The 21,537-nt window shown below is 43.1% G+C and overlaps 1 protein-coding gene across 5 annotated transcripts in view; it reads right to left on the reverse strand.

Annotated features, from left to right (window-relative positions):
* Window positions 1–21,537, reverse strand: part of Skap1 (src kinase associated phosphoprotein 1) — a 288,040-nt gene that overhangs the window by 20,753 nt on the left and 245,750 nt on the right. For all 5 annotated transcript variants that reach the window (XR_012438612.1, XM_074045942.1, XM_074045941.1 and 2 more), the window contains exons 11-12: window positions 20,625–20,725; window positions 1,368–1,472 (exon numbers count right to left, since the gene is read on the reverse strand). Coding sequence is in view for 4 of the 5 variants with exons in the window: in XM_074045942.1 (XP_073902043.1) it covers window positions 1,371–1,472; window positions 20,625–20,725 (203 nt within the window). In the remaining variant the exon portion in view is untranslated. The remainder of the gene's footprint in view (window positions 1–1,367; window positions 1,473–20,624; window positions 20,726–21,537) is intronic.

The raw sequence follows: 21,537 nt of genomic DNA on the forward strand, positions 1-21,537 counted from the left end.
TGTGATCCCCAGCACCACAAAAAACAAACAAAACCTCCCAAACACGAAGTGCTTTTTATTCATGAAACACAACCCTCTTCTGTAGTTTTAAAGGTAATCTGGTTATGTTCCATAGGAATCCTCACACTGGCTGCCTACCTTGGTCAGGCATATCACAGTATGCAGCCATTCCAGGGGAGAACTAAACCCTGACACATCGTGGTGCCACAAAATCTTAGTTGTCTCCTGGTATCCATTCTCCTCCTTTTATTTAATGATGCATGCTTTGTTTTTAAGCTTGATTAGGGACACTTAGAAGAAAGCTTTCTTTGCAGCTTGGTGTATTTATTATTTATTTATTTTGATGGAACGGGGGTGTGAACCCAGGGCCTTACGCTTGCTAGGCAGACGCTCTACCACTTGAGCCATGCCCCCAGCCCCTTCTTGTTTTAGTTATTTTTGAATAGGCTCCCAGGGCCAGCATCAGACCATGATTTTTCTATCTATGCTTCCTGCTAGGATTGCAGATGTGCCCCATAAAGCCTGGCTTGTTTGTCGAGATGCTATCTCACTAACTCTTTTCTTTTTTTTTTTTTTTAAACTAAGGCTGACCTTAGTTAGTTATCTCTACCTCCCAAGTAACTGTGATTACAGGTGCGCACTACTGTGCCTGGCAGTGTTGGTGTGTTTATATATCCAAGTCCTGGCTGATGGAATGCAAGCAGAAGTAGTGTGTGCAACATTTGTGGAGAATCCTCAAAGGGAGAGGATTTGCCCTTCTGTTTTCATGCCATCTTTCCTGCTGAGGAGCATGCAGTGATGATAGCTGGAGCTACAGCATCCATTTTGGCCATGAAATAATCTTGGGAATACTAGCCACACACAGTGAAGCAAAAAGAGAAAAAAACTTGGACCTGAATACCTCTGACCATTTACTTCCAGTTTGTTTTCTTTTTTGAGACAGGGTCTCACTATGTAGCCCAGGCTGGTCTCAAACTCATGATCCCCCTGCCTCTGCTTTCCAAGTGCTGGAATTATAGCCATGTGTCACCGTGCCTGGCTTACTTCCAGGTTTTTACAAAAGAGCAAAATTAATTTCTGTTAATTAAGTCACTGCTGTTTTGAATTTTCTGTCACTTTTAATTGAACCCAATCTTAAGAGGCATACTTTCCAAACTTAGGACAAAAAAAAAAAAAAAAAAGAAAGAAAAACCCAAAAAACAATTGCAGACTCATTTTCTTTCCGTAGTGAATCAGATCACTAGCATTATTTTTGGAAATGAAGAAGAGCTAATTGGCTGACAGCCCTCAGCTTCACAGAGCGACAGTCATGGCTGACACTCTCCGTTCAGCTACCGGGCAGTGCACTAACGCTGGCTGATACTTACGCTTCATCTTTCTTCCGTTTCAAAGGCAGTGGTGAGATACTCCTTGGGAACAATCCCCACGAGGCTGTTTAGTTCTCCTACCCACCAGCCATACATGCTGTACTCCTGAAAAATGGAAAGAGAATGGCTGCAGTTAGAATTGGCTAACATCTCAGTGAACTCCTTGAGATTCCGCTGGATGGTTTCTTTGTTGGCACCTTCGATATGAACACCCCTGATGGTATTATTAAATTTAAAAAAGTCATCTAGAGGAGGTAGCTGGCACGTTCATTTTGCCCTTATCCTGTCTACATTTTAAGTGTAGCATATTTGATACAGTTGCTGAGACTCAAGGGTTTTTTTTTTTAAACACTTTTTTTTGGTACTGGGGTTTGAACTCAGGGTCTACACCTTGAGCCACTTCACCAGCCCTTTTTGTGAAGGGTTTTTTCGAGATAGGTCTTGCAAACTATTTGCCTGGGTTGGCTTCGAACCTCAAACCTCCTGATCTCTGCCTCCTGGGTAGTAGGATTACTGCTTCCTGACTTTAAATGTTTTCTTTTTTGTTGTTGTTTAAACCAAGCAGAATGGGATGGCTTTCTTAGAGGAAGTTGGGAACTCGCTAAAATGCTAGAACACTGAAGATATTCTGAGTCAGGTCATAGTTCAGATCAATACTATTTATCAAGCATCTTCTATGTACAAAGTGCTGTCTGAGTTCCCATGAGGTACAGAGCAATGAGTCAGAGCACTGCTTGTTCCTTGGGAGCGGACAGGATAGAGTAATGGGTTTTGGAGTCAGAGAGACTGGGAGCTAATCCCTGCTTGTCATTTAGTAGTTCTGTAACCTTGGGCTCTTCTAGCTTTGCCTTCCTCATCTGTAAGAGTGGGGATTGGATCGCTCCTTCCTGTGTTGGTGGGTATGTAAGTGGCACCATTGAAGCGAGGACAGTGGAAAGTGCTCCGCAGTGGTGCTCTTACCCTTACATTCCTTCCCTAGAAGAGGTGTGTGGTGTGGGTGGACAGATGCATCAGTAATGGCAGGCAGGAAGGACATAAGTGACATGGGAGAGGCAAACAGGACAGGGGCCGAGAAGGTTTCATTTCAATTGGATGTGGGAAACCATGGTACCATCTGCTTTTTGGTTTAAGAAACAAAAGAAAAAAAAGAAAACCAGGTTGTAAAATCCAGGGTCTCTAGCATTAACTGGTGATCCTTCTGTCTCTAAATTGTATCTCCTCTTCTCCAACTCTGTTCCTTCTCCCTCTACATTGACAGACTTTACTTTCAAGAGAAAAGAGAAGCCTTAGATTGGTCTCCTTCCAGCCAGTGAAGCAGGAACTTCCTTGTATTGACAACTATTTTTTTTTTTGTTTTGTTTTCTTTTTTGCAGCACTGGGGTTTGAACTTACATCACACTTGTTAGGCAGGTGCTCTACCACTCGAGCTACTCCTCCAGCCCTGTTTCTGTGTTGGGTTTTTTTTCCAGATAGGGTCTCATGAACTGTTTGCCTGGGCTGGCTTCGAACCCTGATCCTTCTGATTTCTGCCTCCTGAGTAGTTAGGATTACAGGTGTGAGCCACCGGCACCCGGCTGACAGCTGCCATTCTTTCCCATTAAACCAGAGGCTTAAGACTGTCCCTCATGGTGTGCACTTGGACCTCTTCCCCCTATTTCTTTCCTTCCTCCCTCCTCCCCTTCCTTCCTTTCTTAGTTCTATGGACTCTGACCTCTTCCTCTAATGTAAACATCTTTTCCCATCAGCCCTAGATGTATTCAGGCTTTTCTCATCTTTGAAAACAAGAATTAAATGGTCTCCACTGCATGTCTACTTCCAATGTCTACAGGTCTATGCCAACTTCCACATCATGGACTTACTAGAAGAGTTTACCCCACTTACTGCCCAGCTCTGCTTTTCCCATCGCTCTCATCGGTTTCTGCTTCCATCACGTCACTTGTTTCTTTTAGAGACAGGGTCTTTCTATGTAGCCCAGGCTTGCCTGGAACTCACAACCCTCCTGCCTCAGTTTATCACGCCACTTATGGTCTCTCCATGGTCACCTGGGTACTTCATTCACAAATTCTCCGGGTACTTCTTAGTCCCTTACTTGGCCTCTCAGCAGCATTAGCAATCATTATGGAACACCCCCCGCCTTTTTTTTCCTTGGCGGTACTGGGGTTTGAACTCAGGTCTTCATGCTTTCTAGGCAGGTGCTCTACCACTTGAGCCACTCCTCCAGCCCACTATGGAACTTTCTTGAGGCATTTTCTTCTTCTCGTCTCTTCTTTGATAGGTGTAGTCTCCCAGTTCCCGCCTACCTCTCTGGTTGCTTCTTCTCATTGTCCTTCGCAGGCTTATTTTGCTCTCTCCTTTTTAACGTGGCTGTTCTCCAGTGTGCCATCCTGGCCTTCTTCCTTTCTGATTTGATAAACGTTCATATACCTCCGTGGTTTAACCACCACATCTGTGTTAATGACTTCAGCCCAGATCCAACATTGGACTCTAGTACCCAGTGTATGTCCACCAAGCTGCTCAAACTCAGTATGTTCTAAATTTAACCCATCAGCCGTCTCTAGCTTCATTCCCACTCCTCAATTATCTTCACCTCCCGTGTTCTCTACCTCAGTGAGTGGTACCAAGATTCTCTCAGTTAACCAGGCCAGAAATCTAGAAGTGCTTCCCAACTTCACCCCATCTTCCCATCAATCCTATGTCCTATTCATTCTCTTCCCAAAATATTACTGGAATCCACCCGCTTCTCTCCATCCCCATTGCCAATACCCTAGGGTCGTGTCACTGTCATCTCTCATGAGGACTACAGACACCTTTAAATCACTCTCTGTATCTGCATTCTTTATCTTTGTTATTTTTTGTTTTCTGGTGGCACTGGGGTATGACTCAGGGCCTCACGCTTGCTAGGCAGGCGCTCTACCGCTTGAGCCACTCCACCAGCCCTCGTATCTGCATTCTTGTTCTTCACCAATCTACTCTTATTCTGCAGCCAGAATCCTTCTGAAACACACCCTGACAATGCCATTGCTCTGTCTGGAATCTTTTAGTGGGTTCCCTTGTCAGCTTCTTAACAAAGTGGACAGCGTCCTTCATGACCTGGTCATGATTTGCATGGCACTGTCATTCACCCCCTAAATCTGGTGTAGCCCTTGGTGAAACAGAATTTGTCTCGGCTACTCCCATGGACCACAGGCCGTCTCACCTTGGAGCCTTTCCTCTGCTTTTTTAGCCTCTACTCCCTCCCTGCTTGTCATGGGCTCATTTGTACGCAGCCTCCAGATCTCAATTCCTGAGTCACCTTCTCAAAGCATCTCCCTGCCACTGTCTAACTGGGGGGCGGTGGGGAGAGGCGCTCTACGTAGCCCATTGTGTGTCATCCTGTGCTTTCCTGGAAAGGAGGTCACCATGCTGCTTTGTATCTGCCTGCCTTGGTCTCTAATGGAAAGTTCTGAGAGCTAGCCCTTGCTGGTTTTGCTTGCTGTTGTATTCTTAGTAGTCACCCTAGTACCAAGCACAGAGTGGGGCCAAATAAATTCTTGTTAAATGAGGTTATAATGAAATGAAGGGGCCAGTGGGAATGTGTACTCTCAGTTGAACAGATTTAGTCAAACTAACTCGGAGCTACTCCCCTGGTGATTGAACTGGTTGTGGCAGGAAGAGATCAACTACCTCTGGAGACAGTCTCCTCAAATGGCTCCCTAAATACCAAGCAAAGTCTCAAACGCCACAAGAAGTGAGACTGCTGAGTTGATCATTTTATGACTAGGGAATTGCCTTTTTAAAATCTGTCTTAAATAACTGAATGTGTCTGTCCACCCCCTCTTCCCACACCCATCCTTCATTTCCTCCCTCCTCCAGGCCAACTTCTCCCCACAGCATGCACTGCCTTATGGGAAATTATCCAGAATTCCTCAGCCTATGCCCGTCAGGACGTTTTTATGCTCATCTTGGTGGAAGCTGTATTACTGTCCATTTTTCAACACTGAAGTTAGCATGGTTTCTGCCTTAGGTTTTCTTGTAGAGTTGTACTGTGTTTACCGAGTCGTTGGAATGTTGTAGGTACAGGCCTTGATGTGAAGGAGAAACACATGCTCTGTCTTCCTCTCTCACTGTAACCCGTAAACACTAGTACTGGCCCTTCTGTCTCACAGGCAGAGGGTGGGCACAATGTTGTCTGACAGTCAAAGTCAACTCGCTTGAGCATGTGTGAAGTGTGGTCTTCTACCTGCGACATGCTCACATGATGTCCTGTTCATCACCAGCTGGAGCTCCAGTAAGGCACTGGTTCCCCAGGGACTGTTCGAGACCCCCTGACTTCGACTCACGTTTCTCAGTCCTCTTTCAGCTGGAATGCCAGGGGTGGGTACCAAGCCTTCAGAGCATGCTCTGCCAGCTCGAGGAGGGTGCAAACAGGAAACAGATGAGGCTCAGCAGGGCACCTGCCAAGGCTGGGCTCCCAGTTAGTTGCTCTTGCTCGAGGGGAGCACTGACCTGCCGACTGCAGATGTAGAGGCCTCACCACAGTGGTGAGAACTGAAATGACTGAAATCAGCCCTCTGCCCTTCAAAACAAAAGAGCAGGCAGAAGTGGAAGGAGGATGGCACAGTCTCAGAGACCATATGTATCCTGCTGGGGGAGCCTGGGAGCTTAATCAATGCACCTACAGGTCCTGGGATCTGACTGTCTTTTCCAGATTTCATCCCTTGGTTGGATACCCGAAAAGGGCTGCAGGGCTGAGACGTTTAAAGCATGAATGGAAAATTTCTAGCTTTCTCTCCCACTACCACCCCCCACACATTGCTCCAGCCCAGTCTGAACACCACGAGGTATTTTAAAATAATTTCTACTTTGATGAATTGCTGGGGAGTCCACAATTGCTCATAATCAAAGGGAGAAAAATGCAAATGAGATCCGGCCGAGAACTATCACCACCAAACGTTTATTTCATTGCACAGTGCCAAAAAGAATTAAAACAACATTAAACTCACAGCAATCATGTTTAAGCCCTCGTTTCCAAGTGCCAAATTGCACCACTCTGGATCATACAGATGTTCGTTAATTATGCTAATTTTTATTAAACTATTAAAATGGAGAGAGTACTGGTTCAGCCAGGCAGACCCCAGCTCTGAATGAACTCTGCTCTTGTCTAGAGGTGCTAATTCACAGCATTTTTATTAAGTTGCTGATTCTTGGATTTTAGTGTTAGGATGCTAGAAAGAAGTACATTTCTGGGTCAGTGTTTTCCATAAAGTCTGACTTCTCTTTGCCCAGATGTTTGAAAAGACTGGAAAAATACTGAGAGACTCCTAGAAGACCTGCACTCCTCAACACTGGGCGTGTTTCTACCTTCAAGGTGGGGACACACGTCTACAAGTGACAATGTTGGGGTGCCAGAATTATACATGCTCCTCTCTCCATAACTCTCTGTATACTGTGTATGGTAGAGCTAGGATTTTAATGATATAGAATTGTTACCAGAAGATGCTTTAGATAAAAATATAAAAAGCTGATTAAAAAAAAAAAACCCTTTACATCAATCTTGCTTCTTGCCACAGTCTTTAGAAGTCTTTCACCTGAAAGAAGTACAGCATGTGGCTTGTTTTTATCATAAATATTTCTAGGCTTAAACATCAGTTTCTCTCAACACCAACCTTGCCCCACCTCCTTAGGCTCCCTTCCCCCAAAGGAAGAAAGCCTTAAAAATGAAAGTTGGCTGTTTGGACTGCATTATCAGGATGGAGAAACCTGGATGAGGAGAGTGTTGAGTGAACCTGAAATAGACACAGTGGTCACCATCAGCAGCAATCAGAAGTGTTTATGGGGATTGCATGCCGCAATCTGTAAAAGAATTTATGTAGCTAATCTCCATCAACAAGGAAAAAAACCCTACCAAACCTGCCATAAAAAGAACAGCAAATTCTATAAACAAAAAGCAGTATGGCCACCAACCACGGGTATGTTGCACAGCTTGACTCTGCCTCCAGTGGTTTCCTATCGCTGTTTATGGCTTCAAGACTATCATGGACCTCCTTAGTGTTCCTCCTGTCACAGGGCCCTGAGTCCCTGTGTGGTGCTGCAAATACCCTGTCAGTAGGTGTCAGGGGATATGGGGGGGGGAATGGGGGGGAGGGAACCAGCAGGCGCCTATCATAAGCCTTAAAAGAGATTAAATACCCCTACTCCATGATTGCTACATTTTAATTTCTGTCTTCCCTGCTGGTTCCTATTTGTATAAGCTCTTCCTCAGCTCCCCTGGAGTAGCACAGACATGACCTGGAATGACCATCCTGTCTTGGGATGAGAATTCAATTTCTAGGCTCAGTGAATCCCAGGCTGTTCCATCAAGAGGAACTCACCATCCTCTGGGGGTACAAAGTCTTAAATTGTAGGCTGTGAACACCTAGCCTGTCTGTGGACGGGTGTGAAGGACCTTTGAACTCCCTGAAAGTGGTGTAAAATTTTGTATGGTGTGGAGTGGACTTGGGTCTCATCCCATGAGGCCTAGACTTTTCATTAGATTCTCATAGGGTTTATGAACCCTCCATAGCTCACAGAGCAGCACTTTCAAGGAAAATGCAATGATCTTTATGGCCTGGGTTTGTACTTTGGCATTCTGTGGCCACATACACAATACCCCCCCTGCCCCCCCCTTTTATTTTTTACTAAAAAACTGTAATCAAAGATAATCAAGAATCCTTGTTCCTTCCATGCTGGTTTCCTAGGCTTGAGTTTAGCTGCAGGGACTGTTTCCCCTTCAACTGAGCCTGGTTATCTTTTGTAAGGCACCACCTCTTTAACTATGACTTAAAAGTTGTGGTCCCTTTCATAGCTTCCATTGACATCTACCTGATGGCTTTTGGAGCAAGCTGTTTGACATGCTCGGTTCCCCTGGGAATGTTCCTCATAGAAACATTCTCTTTTCACATTGAATCTGGCTCCAAGCCTCCATGGAACAAGATTACCAGAAAATGTCTCATGCTTTTGTTCTCTTAACCATCAAAGTTCACATATCAGTGTTGTAAACAAGAAGATTCCTCTTCAACAGAACAATCAATCAGCCCTAACAGGAAAGATCAATAAGTGCTTGATATATGTATGGGAAAAGCCAATCAATCACAGAAGTATTGGTTTATGATTGCTTATTTCACTTATTAGTGCTTGTACATCATACATTATCATTAGTAAAGCTGGGAAATTTGAATTCCTAAGCAGAGTATATTGTAATATTCCTGGGTCAGCCACAAAACATCATAGATTTACTCTGGCTTGGTCTACAAATTCTCGACTCCTAAAATCCAGCTTTGGAAATCTAACACCACTTTCTTAGAGTATCATAAATTAATAAGAAAATCAAGGGTTCCCACTTAGTACCTTCCAACTGCTGGGAAGGCAAGGCTGGGAACGGGAATCTTTCACCAAAGACAAAAGGGTGCTCATTTTTCAGCATAAATAGTTTTGTGAAGAGATTTTCCTGAAGGAGAGAAAGGAAACGGTCTGTTGGGTGGCCGGTAGATTACTGGTATCGGAAAGGATCTGAGCTCAGGTCTTGGCTAAAGCCTTGGGTAGCTTGTCTGCCTTTCTGGGTTGCTTTACACTGTGTTTAAACTTCTTGGCAATCATTTTCTCTTTCTCCATTATTCAGTTTGGGTCTATAAATCATAATAAAAATGAGTCATTAAATTTGCCTCAATTGAGCCAGTTTTATTTATTGTTACATTTCAGGGACTATGCTAACCTTAAGATTGATGGGCCTGGATACTGGGGAAGATAGGAGTGTAAGAAAGGGGACATAGGAAGGCGGAGGTGGTCAGTAAAAGCAGTTGGGGCTCAGGTATCAACTCTACACAGGCCACCCTCCAGCTAAGAGGAATGTGACGTTTAAATGGCAGGGCTGAGAGCATCTGAGCACCCCAGTGCAAGGAAATGACCAACCTCAAGTGTGAACAGGGGGCACGATGAGCAAGTCAAGGTCAGAGGTGTGTTCAGGATCTCTAACACTGGACCTTGTTGTGATGAAAATGTGTGCAAAAACAGAGTGGGTGTACAAGTGTATACGAACAGAAAAAATCCTTAGCTGCAAAGGTAAGAGGGAAAGGGAAACACGACTACAAGTTAAGAGACAAGAAAGCAGCACCCAACTTGAACTTTACCTAAAGAAGAGAGGAAGGAGAAGGGAAAGGTAAACACTTTGCAGTTGGGAGCAAACAAGGTGCCAAGTGCACAATTCAGGAACAATAGACACAGCACCATTTCAGAGCTGATAGAATTGTGATGCCATGTGAGACGGGCGTATTAATATGTATTCCATAAACTGCGCAGCTCCCAGCTCTGCACTGCTCTGTTTTGCTCTGACCGCAGTACCAGCCTCAGGCACCACAACACAATTTGGAAACAATGTGACGGAAATGTTTAATCTGCTCGGCCCATCTGTGCTGCGTATTTCTCCAGATCTCCCTGAGAGAGGCGCCTTGAATCTCCACATTGCCTTTAATATTCTCCTAAATCACCTCCCCACTGCACTTCAAGGGCCATTGCTACAATATCACAGGTTCATCTAAAGTGCATTGGGGAGGGGGGTTGGGGGGAGGCGCAGGCTGGGAGATTTTTTATTTTAAGATAATTTCCAGAGATCGTCTTTTCTGCTTCCTTTAAAAAAAAGAAGAAGAAAAGTTATTCTACTGTTGCCGTAAGGTTATTGAGGTTGTTTGGTGCAAAACAGGGTAGGATAGAGTGGAATCATTCTCCAAAGAATTAATTTTATTAATCTCGGTTCTCTCAGTTGGCCATGGGAGGGGTGAGCAGCTGCTGCCTTTCTCTGCTTTCTGTTTTCTGCACCTTGCGAGGGTGCGGTGCCCATTAGGGGCTGGCGCTCTCTCCTTTATGCTGGTGTCATGCGGCTTGGGCTGGGTAGTTCCCAGGGCCAACCTTGACTCCGCACAGTTCTAAACAAAGCCATTCTGTCAGGGCAAGTATAATACATGTAGTGTCTGGCCAACATGCCCTCCTCCGGAAAGGACACCTTATATTTTAAATTTTAGTTTAAACCTTTCGATTTCCCTTGGTTAAGTGTAGATGTTGGGTGTGGGATTTCCGCTGCCTCTCCGCTACATGATTTTTTTCAGATTCAGCTATTTGGGGCTGGAATGTGTGAAACTGCAGTGGGTTTCGGAGAAAGAGGGGATGACAAGTCACCATGTTTCAGGCCCTAGACAAATGGAAGAGAGTTGCACATCACCAAGAAAATTAGGATTCCTTTTGCTCTGTGAATTAAAGAAATGAATAATTTAATCCTCAAGATTGTTCCGGTGAGGGAAAGGCAAAGTCCCAGTTGCGGAGCCCCGCAGCCTGGCGGTGTGTTACATCATCCGCACACATCGGCGTCTCCATGACAACAGCTTATAGCTTCATTTCCTGGATCCCTCTAGGGGGTGTCACAGCCAGATCCACCTGCTTTTCACCCTACCCTCGGTGGGGTCATGGTAAGGTCGCCAGAATAAATGAACGTGGGTCCTAATGATCTGTTTACTGCTGTTTATGCTCTGTGTGTGTCAGGGGCACGCACATTTAGAGAGCTCATTATGGCTGCAATTAGAATGCACCATCGCTAGATATTTAACTCCTTTTTCTTTTAAATTAGCATTTTAATAACATTCTTTGAGCAGAGAAACAAAATGACCATTTTTCACGGACAAACTTCTAGCTGTAGGTGCAACTTTAATGGCAAAGTTGTGAAGGGGAAAGAAGGGAGGAAAAAGGCCATTTTTACTACTTTCACCCTCCTCCTTACCAAAAGGATATTTTTATTTGCTTTCTAACACATTCAATTTCCTAGATTTGTTTTGAATCCAATTATTTTGGGTGGTTTAAAGTACCGCTCTCTTGTTGGACGGAAATTAGCAGCCATTGAAATTAACTTTTTATGTGACCTGTGAAAGGGGCTAAAATAATTACAACTGTGTAGAAGAAATCCTCTCTCTGAAAGACCCTTGCTGTAGGATTGGACTGTGACCCCATGATATCATTATACTGCAACTGCAAGGGCTTTTTAAATTCTTTTTCTTTAAAAAAGGTGATTGCCATCATTGTTTCTGTTTTACAATTTTGAGGATTATCTTACAGAGGCTAAGTGATGAGAAGAACTTGTCATTAGAAACAGGATAAATAAGAAGCAGAAAGAATGAAAACAATGGGCATTATTTACCCTTTAAAAATGATCAGATCCTGGAGCAACAAAAACAGGAGAGTCTGAACAGGAAAGCTGCAACACAGAGTCACCTGGTCAGTGTTCATAAGGGGCTATTTTTAGGAACCAGCCAACACCTCTTCTAGGCGTTTATAGGTGCTCTGTTTGTGTAAAGTACAGTGAAAAATAACAATTTGAATGTTTCGATTATCTTTCCCAGTCCGTTCCATTTTCATTATTTATTTCCTCTAAATCAGGACCTTGCTGAACATAATTCTGCAGACAAGGAGCTGGATGGGACAAGCCAATGCGAACGTGGAGATAGATGGTGTGTTCGTGGAAGATAGATGCTATGTGTTTATGAAAAGGAGCAGTATGTCTGCATGTGAACATCCACCAAGTAGAGCAGGGAAGCATGCAAACCATAACGGGTATTTATAGACGGGGGAGAGGAAGGTGCAAGGAAGATTGTGTGGGACAGGCAGAGAGAGCCTTGAAGCTTTGCTTTTCCTACCCTCCTGGATTCCACGGCCAAGTTCCGCCTAAGAAGTCCCCTCCTTGCTGTGGCTCCTGTGAACCTCACAAGCCTTTCCATGACAACAGACAGGGATTTCACAGCCAGAAGACTTGGGAGGTCAATAGTTGAAAAGCAAGAGTTAGAAAGAGAGATCTTTATCCACAGCAAAACAATTCCACTAACACTCCCTCCCCCCACCAAGATAGAAGAAAAAATTTAAAAATGCATCAGGAAAAAAAAAAAAAGGAGTCTTTCTAAAAATGCAAGTTTAAAATGTTTATGCTTTTGCATCAGCCTAGCTGCACCTTAGAATCTGCCATTTCATAAATAAAATACGGATGGCATAGACTATAATTTGGTGATAGCTACCCCAGGACATATCTAGATGCACTTCTGTTATTTTAATTAAATAGTGCATTATGGTTTGTGACAACTACATAGCTACAGACGAAATGAATTCAGAATTAAAGTGTTACTTAGGCATCCAGTAATTTTTGTTTCATTCCTCAGTTTTACAAAGCAAATAGCTATAAAATCAAGATGTTTGTTCATTTACAGATGGAGTAGGATTGTTGTTGCTGTTTTTTTCCCTCCTTAATCCTCATGGCACAAAAAGAAGACAGAGCTCAGATTCTGGCTCCCAACACTCTTAGCTTATAAGCCACATCACAAAGAAAAACACGTCCTCTTGACTATAACGTGAAATGCTGAATATTAATTGCTGGTATTATGCTTATCTTTCCAGCCTGGCTCTGTCTTTTAACAATTACTCTGATGGGCTGCAGACTTGCATTGCCAGGAGATTTTTCTCCTTTGTTTAACAGTTAGAAACCTATTTTGATTTTATTTTCTTAAAAAAATAATTGTAAAGTTCGTAGTACTCCATGGAAGTTTTTAGTGTTTGGAACTCTTCCAAAACACAGAGTATTAGTAGGAACAGAGAGAACTGCCTGATCTCTTCAATAAAAAACTGATGCCCATTTCTGCATTTAAAAGAAAAATATTTTTTTCTAGCCATATTAATGTTTCTTTCAGAAACTGCTGATACAATTTGATGCGATCATTTGGCTAGTTTAATGCCACTTCACTAGCAAGTCACGAAAAAAGTTCAGAACATTCTCATCTGTTAGGTAGATTTTTCACTCAAAATTAGTATGACACAGCAAAAGGATTTTTGTTCAAATCTGAGGATTTAATTGTACCTTTAATGTGTCCTATGTCAAGATGAAAATTCTTAAATAGCAAGTCTTCTGAAGCGTTGTCTATTAGTTCTAGCCTGACACTCAATATGGTCTTTTTTATTAGCCTTGAATACCATACGTCTGGGAATGTCTGCAAATTCCAGCTTTCTGTGTTACAATAGCTTACCCCAAATTCCCCATAACAAATCCTATAACTTGCATAGAAATTGCTGCTCTGTATGTTTGCAAGGAGGTTACAATTTGCTTCAATATTTTGTGAGTTTGGTTGGAGAACTGAATCCATATTAATTGCAAGAAACCCTGACAGAAGAGGTTTGGGGAGCTTGAGTTTCTTCTGAGAAAAATAATTACACAGAAACAAAGCTTTTGCAACTCCTTTTAAATAGGGCATCTCACTGAAATGTCATGCAGCCTCTTTGGCGGATTAGTGAGGAGTTTATTACGAAATCTCTGTCTAATAAATGTGCAGTTGACTCTGGAGGAGCTGCTTGTTATAATACTGGCGGCGGGAAATGGAGGGAATGTCACAGTTAAAGACACAAATTTTCCTCGTAATATATTCGAATGGAAACCTCTGAATCCAATACTACATGGGCATATCTAATAAATTCACAATATTTCAGTCTCAACAGCCTTCACCGGTTAGTTTTAAAGATTTATGTGGTAAAAAATTACTCAGTGATGAATATGGTTTATTCTGTGCAGTATTGGAGGTATAAGGAATTAAACTACCGTCTTTAACAGTGAATCTATTATTACCTCTGTCAAAAGACGAAGCCTTTCACAGCATTTGTTATAAATTCACTGCAAAATAAATGGCTAGAATTTTTTACACTGTAGTTTGTAAAGCATCGGGAGATTCTGCCATGGCTTATGTGGTTCTAGGTGAGCATTTCTGTCTGGGCCTCAAAGTTAATTACCTGGCGTGGGACTTTCCACCTGATAGAAGCACGTGTACATGTGTGTGTGTGTGTGTGTGTGTGTGTGTGCACAGTGAAAGATCCTGACTAGGACAACAGTTCAGGAATAAGCAGATTAAAGATGAAAATGTCAATTGTAATCTCTTTTTTTGTTTAAAAAGTGGGTTTTTACAATAAATGGTCAGGGTTTGCAGGATAGGGTGGTTGTGGAATTGGGACCCTGGTTAGTAGGTTTCCATGCATGCATATACACACACACATAAACACCCTCTCCCTTTTGTCCTCTCTTGGAAGGGGTGTCCCCTCATTTATAAAAATTACCTGGAAGGAATGAGGCTGCCAGGGTTTGTTCTAGACGATTGGTTCCTGTCTGGGGGAAAGGAATGGCCTCCACTGAATTTGACCGGTGTATGACCGTTGCCTTCCAGCTGACCCCAAATCCTATTCCCATCCTCCTGACGCGATAGCCTCCCATAGGGGTTATTAATGAGAGAAAACACCATCATCATCTTCTTCTTCGTCATCACAGCACAGTGTTGACCTGCTTGTTAACATGAAATGGGGTGGCAGGGACAGCTTCTGCTTCTCTCCCATACCCTCATAAATAAGAAAAGATATTTTCCAATGGTGTCTGTCCCCCCTCCACCCTTTGGTTAGGTCAGAGGTGAATAATAGCTTTTTGACAAGCATTGATCAGTTTCATCACAGTTTGGGCAGTCTGTGCCCCAGGCCTATATTCTCCCCACTTACCACCCCCAAATTACCTTCCAAATAACCCCTGCCCATCCCCCATCAGGCAAGCAGAGGGTCTGGTGCCTGAGGAAGTCCTAAATGGACACTAGATGTCACCAAATACCTCCTTTCCCTCAGAGCCCTGAAATTTAAAAAAAAAAAAAAAAAAAAAAAAAGGCCTTCATTTAAAGCAATTGAAGGAATTAACTTACCTGTTTTTATGAGGGTTGTTGTCACACTCAACTAAGCACACTTAAAATAGGAAGTATTCCTCATTCAGAGTTTTACAACATACAAATCTTTTGGATAGGATAGGGTCAAGGGAGGGGAAAGGTCTACGTTGATAACTAGTCCTCTGAGGGACTAGGTGGAGAAAATAGGTTTTAAAAATCCCATTAATAGGGCTGGGAGTATGGCTCAAGTGGTAGAGCCTAGTAAGCGCAAGGCCCTGAGTTCAAAGCCCAGTATGGCCACAAGGGATACACATCATTGTAACAAACACAGTGTTATGCTAGCATAGTCCAGTTGTGTTGGGACAGGCCTTTTTGCATTCAGATGACTAGATGCTGGTTCTGGAGCCAGGATCCAGGCTCAGTTTAAGAAGTTCTACTCCAGGTGATAAAGTGTATCCATCCTTGTCCATATAAGGCCCATGGGCATCTGACAACATCACATGTTCCACGATAAACATGACCTCTGTAAGTCTTCTTGTTGAAGACAGTTCAAAGTCATATTTGGGTCATGAGAATACCTTCCCAACCCAGCTAAACCACCATGTAAGTATCAAGCTTGAGTAACTTGTTGCTTCAAAGCTGGTTTCCATGGAAATGAGATACTGGACAAGGCCTTCGTGGAGCCTAAGACCAACTGATGAAGAACACAACTCAAGCCCAACAGATGCATTCTTCTCACTCAGTTTTCCTTAGACTAATGCAGGGGCTTCTTGTGCCCAGTCAATGGAGAAAGAGTTTCTCCTTTCCTCTTCAATTTGCCTTTATCTGCTAGACAGCTCATGTTACTACCACAAATTACTTCTGGAACAGAGGCTTATTTTTCCACTGGGTGTTTATTTAAGAATAATGGGAAAGTATCTTTATTATTTAGAAGAAATTTCCCTAGTGAGAGACCTTGGAAGCAGGAAGTCAGGGTCACTTCTCTGTAAGCTGGGATTTATATCCTGTATTATCCAAATAGAGGTTTTTTTTTTTTAACCTTTCTTTCTCCCACTTATAAGGTGACCATGGTGGTGCTGGTCCACTCACGGGCCTTGCGAGCCTCAGATACGGGAACTAAGCCAGGGCCCAACGTTTTCGCATGGAGGGTGATTCAGCACCTGCCCTGTCATGCCTGGTGCCCAGGCTGAATGGATTTTTGGAGTACACCTGTTGTTGAACCCCTGCCAAGTACTGATGGCCACTAACCCCCAAATCACTTTCCCCCCGCTGTTGATGTTTGGAATGTCAGACAGGACTGAGCAGCAGCCAGCGTGTATTTCAAACACAGCAGATGGATTTTTATATTAGCTCCTATTTCATGTTCAGGCAGAGCGGCCGCCACACTAAAACCGCAGCCTCGATGCTGCCGAGTTTGCTTCTGTGAGATTAATTCTGTGAAATTAATTGGGACAAGATTGAAAAGGAAATTAAAATGCAGCTGAGTGAACAGGCCTTTCAAACACCTTTTTTCCTGCTCTATTCAAACTTGAATTCTGCGGTGGTTGCTGGCAGGGTGGGAAGTAATTTACGAGAGGCAGGCTCTCAGGAGCCATCGGTTACGTATGAGGAGACCTGCACCAGCCACAATCTGGAGCCATGGAAGAGCGCGGAACATCCCGCTGTGGTCTGAGTTGTGTCCCCACCCAGCTTCAGGGAGGAAGGGAAGCTCAGTCCCTTTACCAGAAAGAGCTGCTTAGATATATCTGGGCCCAAAAGGAACGCAGTAACATCCGCTGGATGCTCAGCTCGGCTTCGTTATTAAAATCTCCCTTTAATATGTTTTAAGACCCAAATTGGAAGCCAGTGAATTAAGTGGGCATGAGGCTGCATGGGGCCCAGGAATATATGGATGTGTTGCAGGGAGTTCAACTGGAGTCCTTCTGCTGACTGCCCTTGTTACTGTCTCGGAGCTTGGATGTGCGGTCTGGCCTCTACTGGAAGGGAAGTTTGGAGCCGGGATAGGTGTCTCTCAGATGAAATCTCTCAGACCAGGAAAGGCAAGGTGCATTCTCATGTAGGTGGCTTCCCTGGGTGGGATTCTGTATCCAAGTGAGACTTTTGTACTTTAGAACAACTCCATGAAGGGTTCCTGGCATATGGACCACCTTTTTTTCTCTCTTAATTCACCATAATTTATTGAACTCTTAGCATGGGCCCAACACTGATCCAGAGGTTTACTTGATTATTAGTGGACAGGAGCAGAATATAATAGTAGTTTTCATTTGCTGGATGCCAGTTTTCATTTCCTTAAGTAAGGAAGTGTCACAATGACCTTCTGAATAGAAATTATTCCACTTTTTCAGATGAAGAAATCGAGAATTAGTAAAATGAAGTGATTTTTCCAGAGTCACATAAATAGCCCATCTGTTGTGATGATGAGCATTTGGTTAACCATGGGGTACATCTTTCTTGCCCAGCATCACCTTCTCTTGATTCTTCTATTTTTAGAAAAAGAGTATTTCTCTCTCTCTCTCTCTCCCTTTTTTTTTTTTTGGTGGGGGTACTCATTCATGTTCAAAGGCAAGACTGAAAGATTCCCCTAAGGTTGGCTCTAAGACTCTAGGATTTAGGCAGATCATACTTGCATGTCTGTGAAAACATAGCAGGGATCAGTAGCTGCTCAGGACTAAAAGCTGACTTCTTTCCCCTCTTGCCTGCTCACCCTGCTTTGCTTCCCAGGGGCCTTCCTTCTTCCAGCCCAATTTCCTCTTCACAATTTCTTTTATCAAGGGGGTAGGGATTTAGCTCAGTGGCAGAGTATTTGCCTAGCACACAAAAGGCCTGGAGTTTGTTTTTAACACCACAAAGAAATACTTTAATAACACAGAGAGTAGGGGAAACCAGCTGCGTGTATGAGGGCTGAAGACAAAACAGTTGGTAGTTGGAATTTTTGTTGTTTAAACTGAGCAAGTAATTAAATCTAAGACATAGTTCTATGTAGGCTTCCTTAGCAGTTTTGCTGTGTCTGGCCTGCCAGACAATGGAAATGTCTGAGGTGGAAGGAATCTCAGATGTTAGCCAGGACAACTCCCTTATTTTACAGGTGAGGAAACAAGGCCAGCTATGAACTGTACAGTTGCATCTTGCATTTCTCAGGGAAACAGACATCCCCGATTTTCTAAGCAGAGGTCCTTCTTGCTTGACAAAGTTGCTACGGCTAGAGAGAAAAGTAACATGGATTCTTCCAGACACCATTTTCCTGGACTAAACTCAACTTGGGTCAGTTCTGTCTTTCCAGGTGTGACAGGCAGTCTGTAGAACATAACCCCATAACCTGGGCTCCAACAAAGGAAGCCAGCTGGGGTTAAGTGAGATGAATTTAGGATACATATGAGAGACGATTCCAGAGAGCAGGAATCTCCTTTTCTGTCTGAATTGGTTCATTTGTACTTCTCAGAGGCAAGCAAATAGACAGGGTAGACTTTTAAGGTTCCTTCCTGTCCAAGGACTCTGATTGAGTTAGGTAACAGAATCAAGGTAAATCCAACTTGAGATATTCTCCAAGTCAGTGTTAACTGGAATGAAGCAGCTTCTGTTGGGTACTGGCTTATCAATTCCTCCTCTGATCTGCAGGATTAACATGAGGAGGGAGGCATCTGGCATAGCTTTTGGAGGAAGAAACACAATACTGTAATGGTAAGGGATGCAAATGGACTCAGAACCTTCCAGAAGAGTGGATAAAGAAGCTGATAGAATCAGGGCAGCAAGGTATTTTTGCTGTATTAAACATTGACATATTACCTTTTAGTAATGAGGCTGGGAAAGAGGGCTTGGTTTTTAAAAAAAGATAGGTTGGGTTGGTTCCTCCATGTTTTTGGGGGTTCTTAACAATACCACAGCCATGATAACCACAGACAGTTCTGTACTGCAGGACAGGTCACTGCACAGCCCCTTCTAACTGGAGGAAAAGGACCCCCAGTGAGAAACCATTAACAAAAGCAAAAGACATGCAAAACAAACAAAATAATCAGGACAGAGAGAGAAGGCCAGCAGACAGCCTGGCTCTGTTCTCCCCCTCCTGCTGCAGGCACCTCCAGACAATGTAAACAGTGAATTTGTTCACCTGCAGGCTCTGGGCAAACAGAGGCCTGGTCACACCTGAGTGGATAACTCGATTATCCCGTAATGCCAGCGCGGTAATGTACACAAATTCTATTACATGGCAAACCTTGCTTTCGGGCATTTGAAATACCAATCAGGCCAATGTCCACTCCCTTTTTCGCTTCCAATTTATTCTTGGTGTATTGGAGCTGCACCGAAATGGCAGCAGGGTGGTGCTGAGTTAGGGATCCAGGAGAAATCACTGGAACATTGTGATCTCACACTGCAGGGCCTGGAAGCCGCCTTACTCTCCTGAAAAGGGTTAGGTCTGAATTTAGTCCCTGTGTAAAGGGGCCTGATTCATTGGAATCACTGAAAGATACCTTAGGTGAGCCTGCTTTGCTTCCTAAGGAGCTATGGCAGATTTCAAACCCAAAGAAACCCTTTGCCTAGGTAGTAACGACATTCACAGAATAAAGATAAATGGTAAATGATGGTTTGATAACAAAATTGGTTTTCAATTTTCCTTCAAGGAACCAATATATTCAACAACTAAAGAGCAAAGTATGTCTATTTCAAAAGTATGTTTGTAGATATTGGTTGGCTGCATAGAGAGACACATATATTTATTTATTTATTTATTTGCCATACTAGGGTTTGAACTCAGGGCTTCACTGTCGCTAGGCAGGTGGTCTACCACTTGAGCCACACAGAGAGAGAGGCCTTTTTAGTAAGTTCTTTTAGGGACAGAATCTGTTATCTTGGCCTGCCTATAGAACATGTATGGTCTTTATTTATAAGGATGACATTTACTGATCCCTCAAACTGTAGCCTGACATAAGTGATGGATTGGCAATAATCCATCCTTTCTTTTTTTTTTTTTTTTAAATCTCTGTTCCTTTATAATCAACAATACTATTTGTGAGATGGTCAGCTGAGTCTAGGTTGAGGAAAAGAATAAAGCTAGCTGGCCTGTGTTGGACTGGATTCACTATCTTGGCCTTATCAGCACTTGCTCAAACCAATTGAGCTAACTAGCTCTGACTCCTCCCCCATAGGTAATCATATTATAGCCTCATTTATCCATAAATGAAATAAGAAGGCAGCTTACCTTGTCAGAATGTTTTTTAATGGTAATAAATTATGTACATAGTAATGACCTTTAAGTATCACAAGTCCTCGAAAAAGATCAAATTTTGATTGGCATGATTTTAATATTATGTCTATTATATTTTTAAATTTGAAAATTGATTCTTGAATTGAAAGTTCAGATTCTTGAATCTGACTTTTCAACCCCTAACAATTATAAATTAATGGGAATTTATTCTATGTGCAAGGGAGCCATGTAATATACACAACTGTTATAACATGGAATAATTCTGGTTTAGGTGGCTACATCATGAAGAGTGAAAAAAACAACTTTGGAAGCAAACTCCATCCTTTATGTCCTTACCTTGCTCAGAATGCGGATAAGGTCACCCCGTTGGAAGGACAGTTCGTCTGGCTGGTCACCATGGCAATCCCATAGGCCCTGATAATAACTGGCATAGTCCACTGATCAAAGAGAAGAGAAATCAAAGTTAAAAGGACTCTGTCTTTTCCAAGGAGTCACATTTTTGCTGCAAATGGAAACCAGGTTCTAATGATGGCCCCTAGGAAACCTAAGATTCAGGGGGGTCCAGATGTGATACAGCCCTACACTCAGCATGAGCAAAGTACTATGGGAGAAGGAGATCATTAACTAACATTAAATATTTACAGATCAACCCTGGTTGGATGCTGTTCAATAGTATGATAATGTATTTATTTATTAATAAAAGAAAATTGGGCAGGTAATTTTTTAGCTGGTTTGTAAATAAACAGCACAAACAGACTTTCTTGATCCAGGGCACTTCTCTTCATTATGCATTTGAAGGAACAGACACTTCTGCCTGTTTACAAGAGAGGCAGAGTCAGCCAGCAGCATGCTTCTGCATCACAGCTCACATTTTGGCCTCCAATGTTACACGGGAGTTTCATTCTGGGCACTTCCCACGCAGGTACTATATGAGGTAATCACCAATAAAGACTGAAACGAATAGCCGGGTCTTTAAGTGGAACCATGGGGGTGTCTCATCCATTACAACTAAATTCTGGGTGGGCTGGCCTTTTTCCAGCATCTCATTTGTAGACCCTGAACATGTCTGCCAAGATTTATCTGCAAGCCCCCAGGGAAACAGAAACCAAAGTGATCTGCATTAAAAATGAAAGCAACTGAAGACGACAAACCAAGCTTCAGAAGCACTGGAGAGATTTACTGGGCTCCTCAGAAAGACTAGATGGCAATGATGCCACAGGACAGCCATCGATTCTTAACAATGAAGAAT

Source organism: Castor canadensis, chromosome 11 (assembly GCF_047511655.1).
Source record: "Castor canadensis chromosome 11, mCasCan1.hap1v2, whole genome shotgun sequence".
Classification (NCBI taxonomy): domain Eukaryota; kingdom Metazoa; phylum Chordata; class Mammalia; order Rodentia; family Castoridae; genus Castor; species Castor canadensis.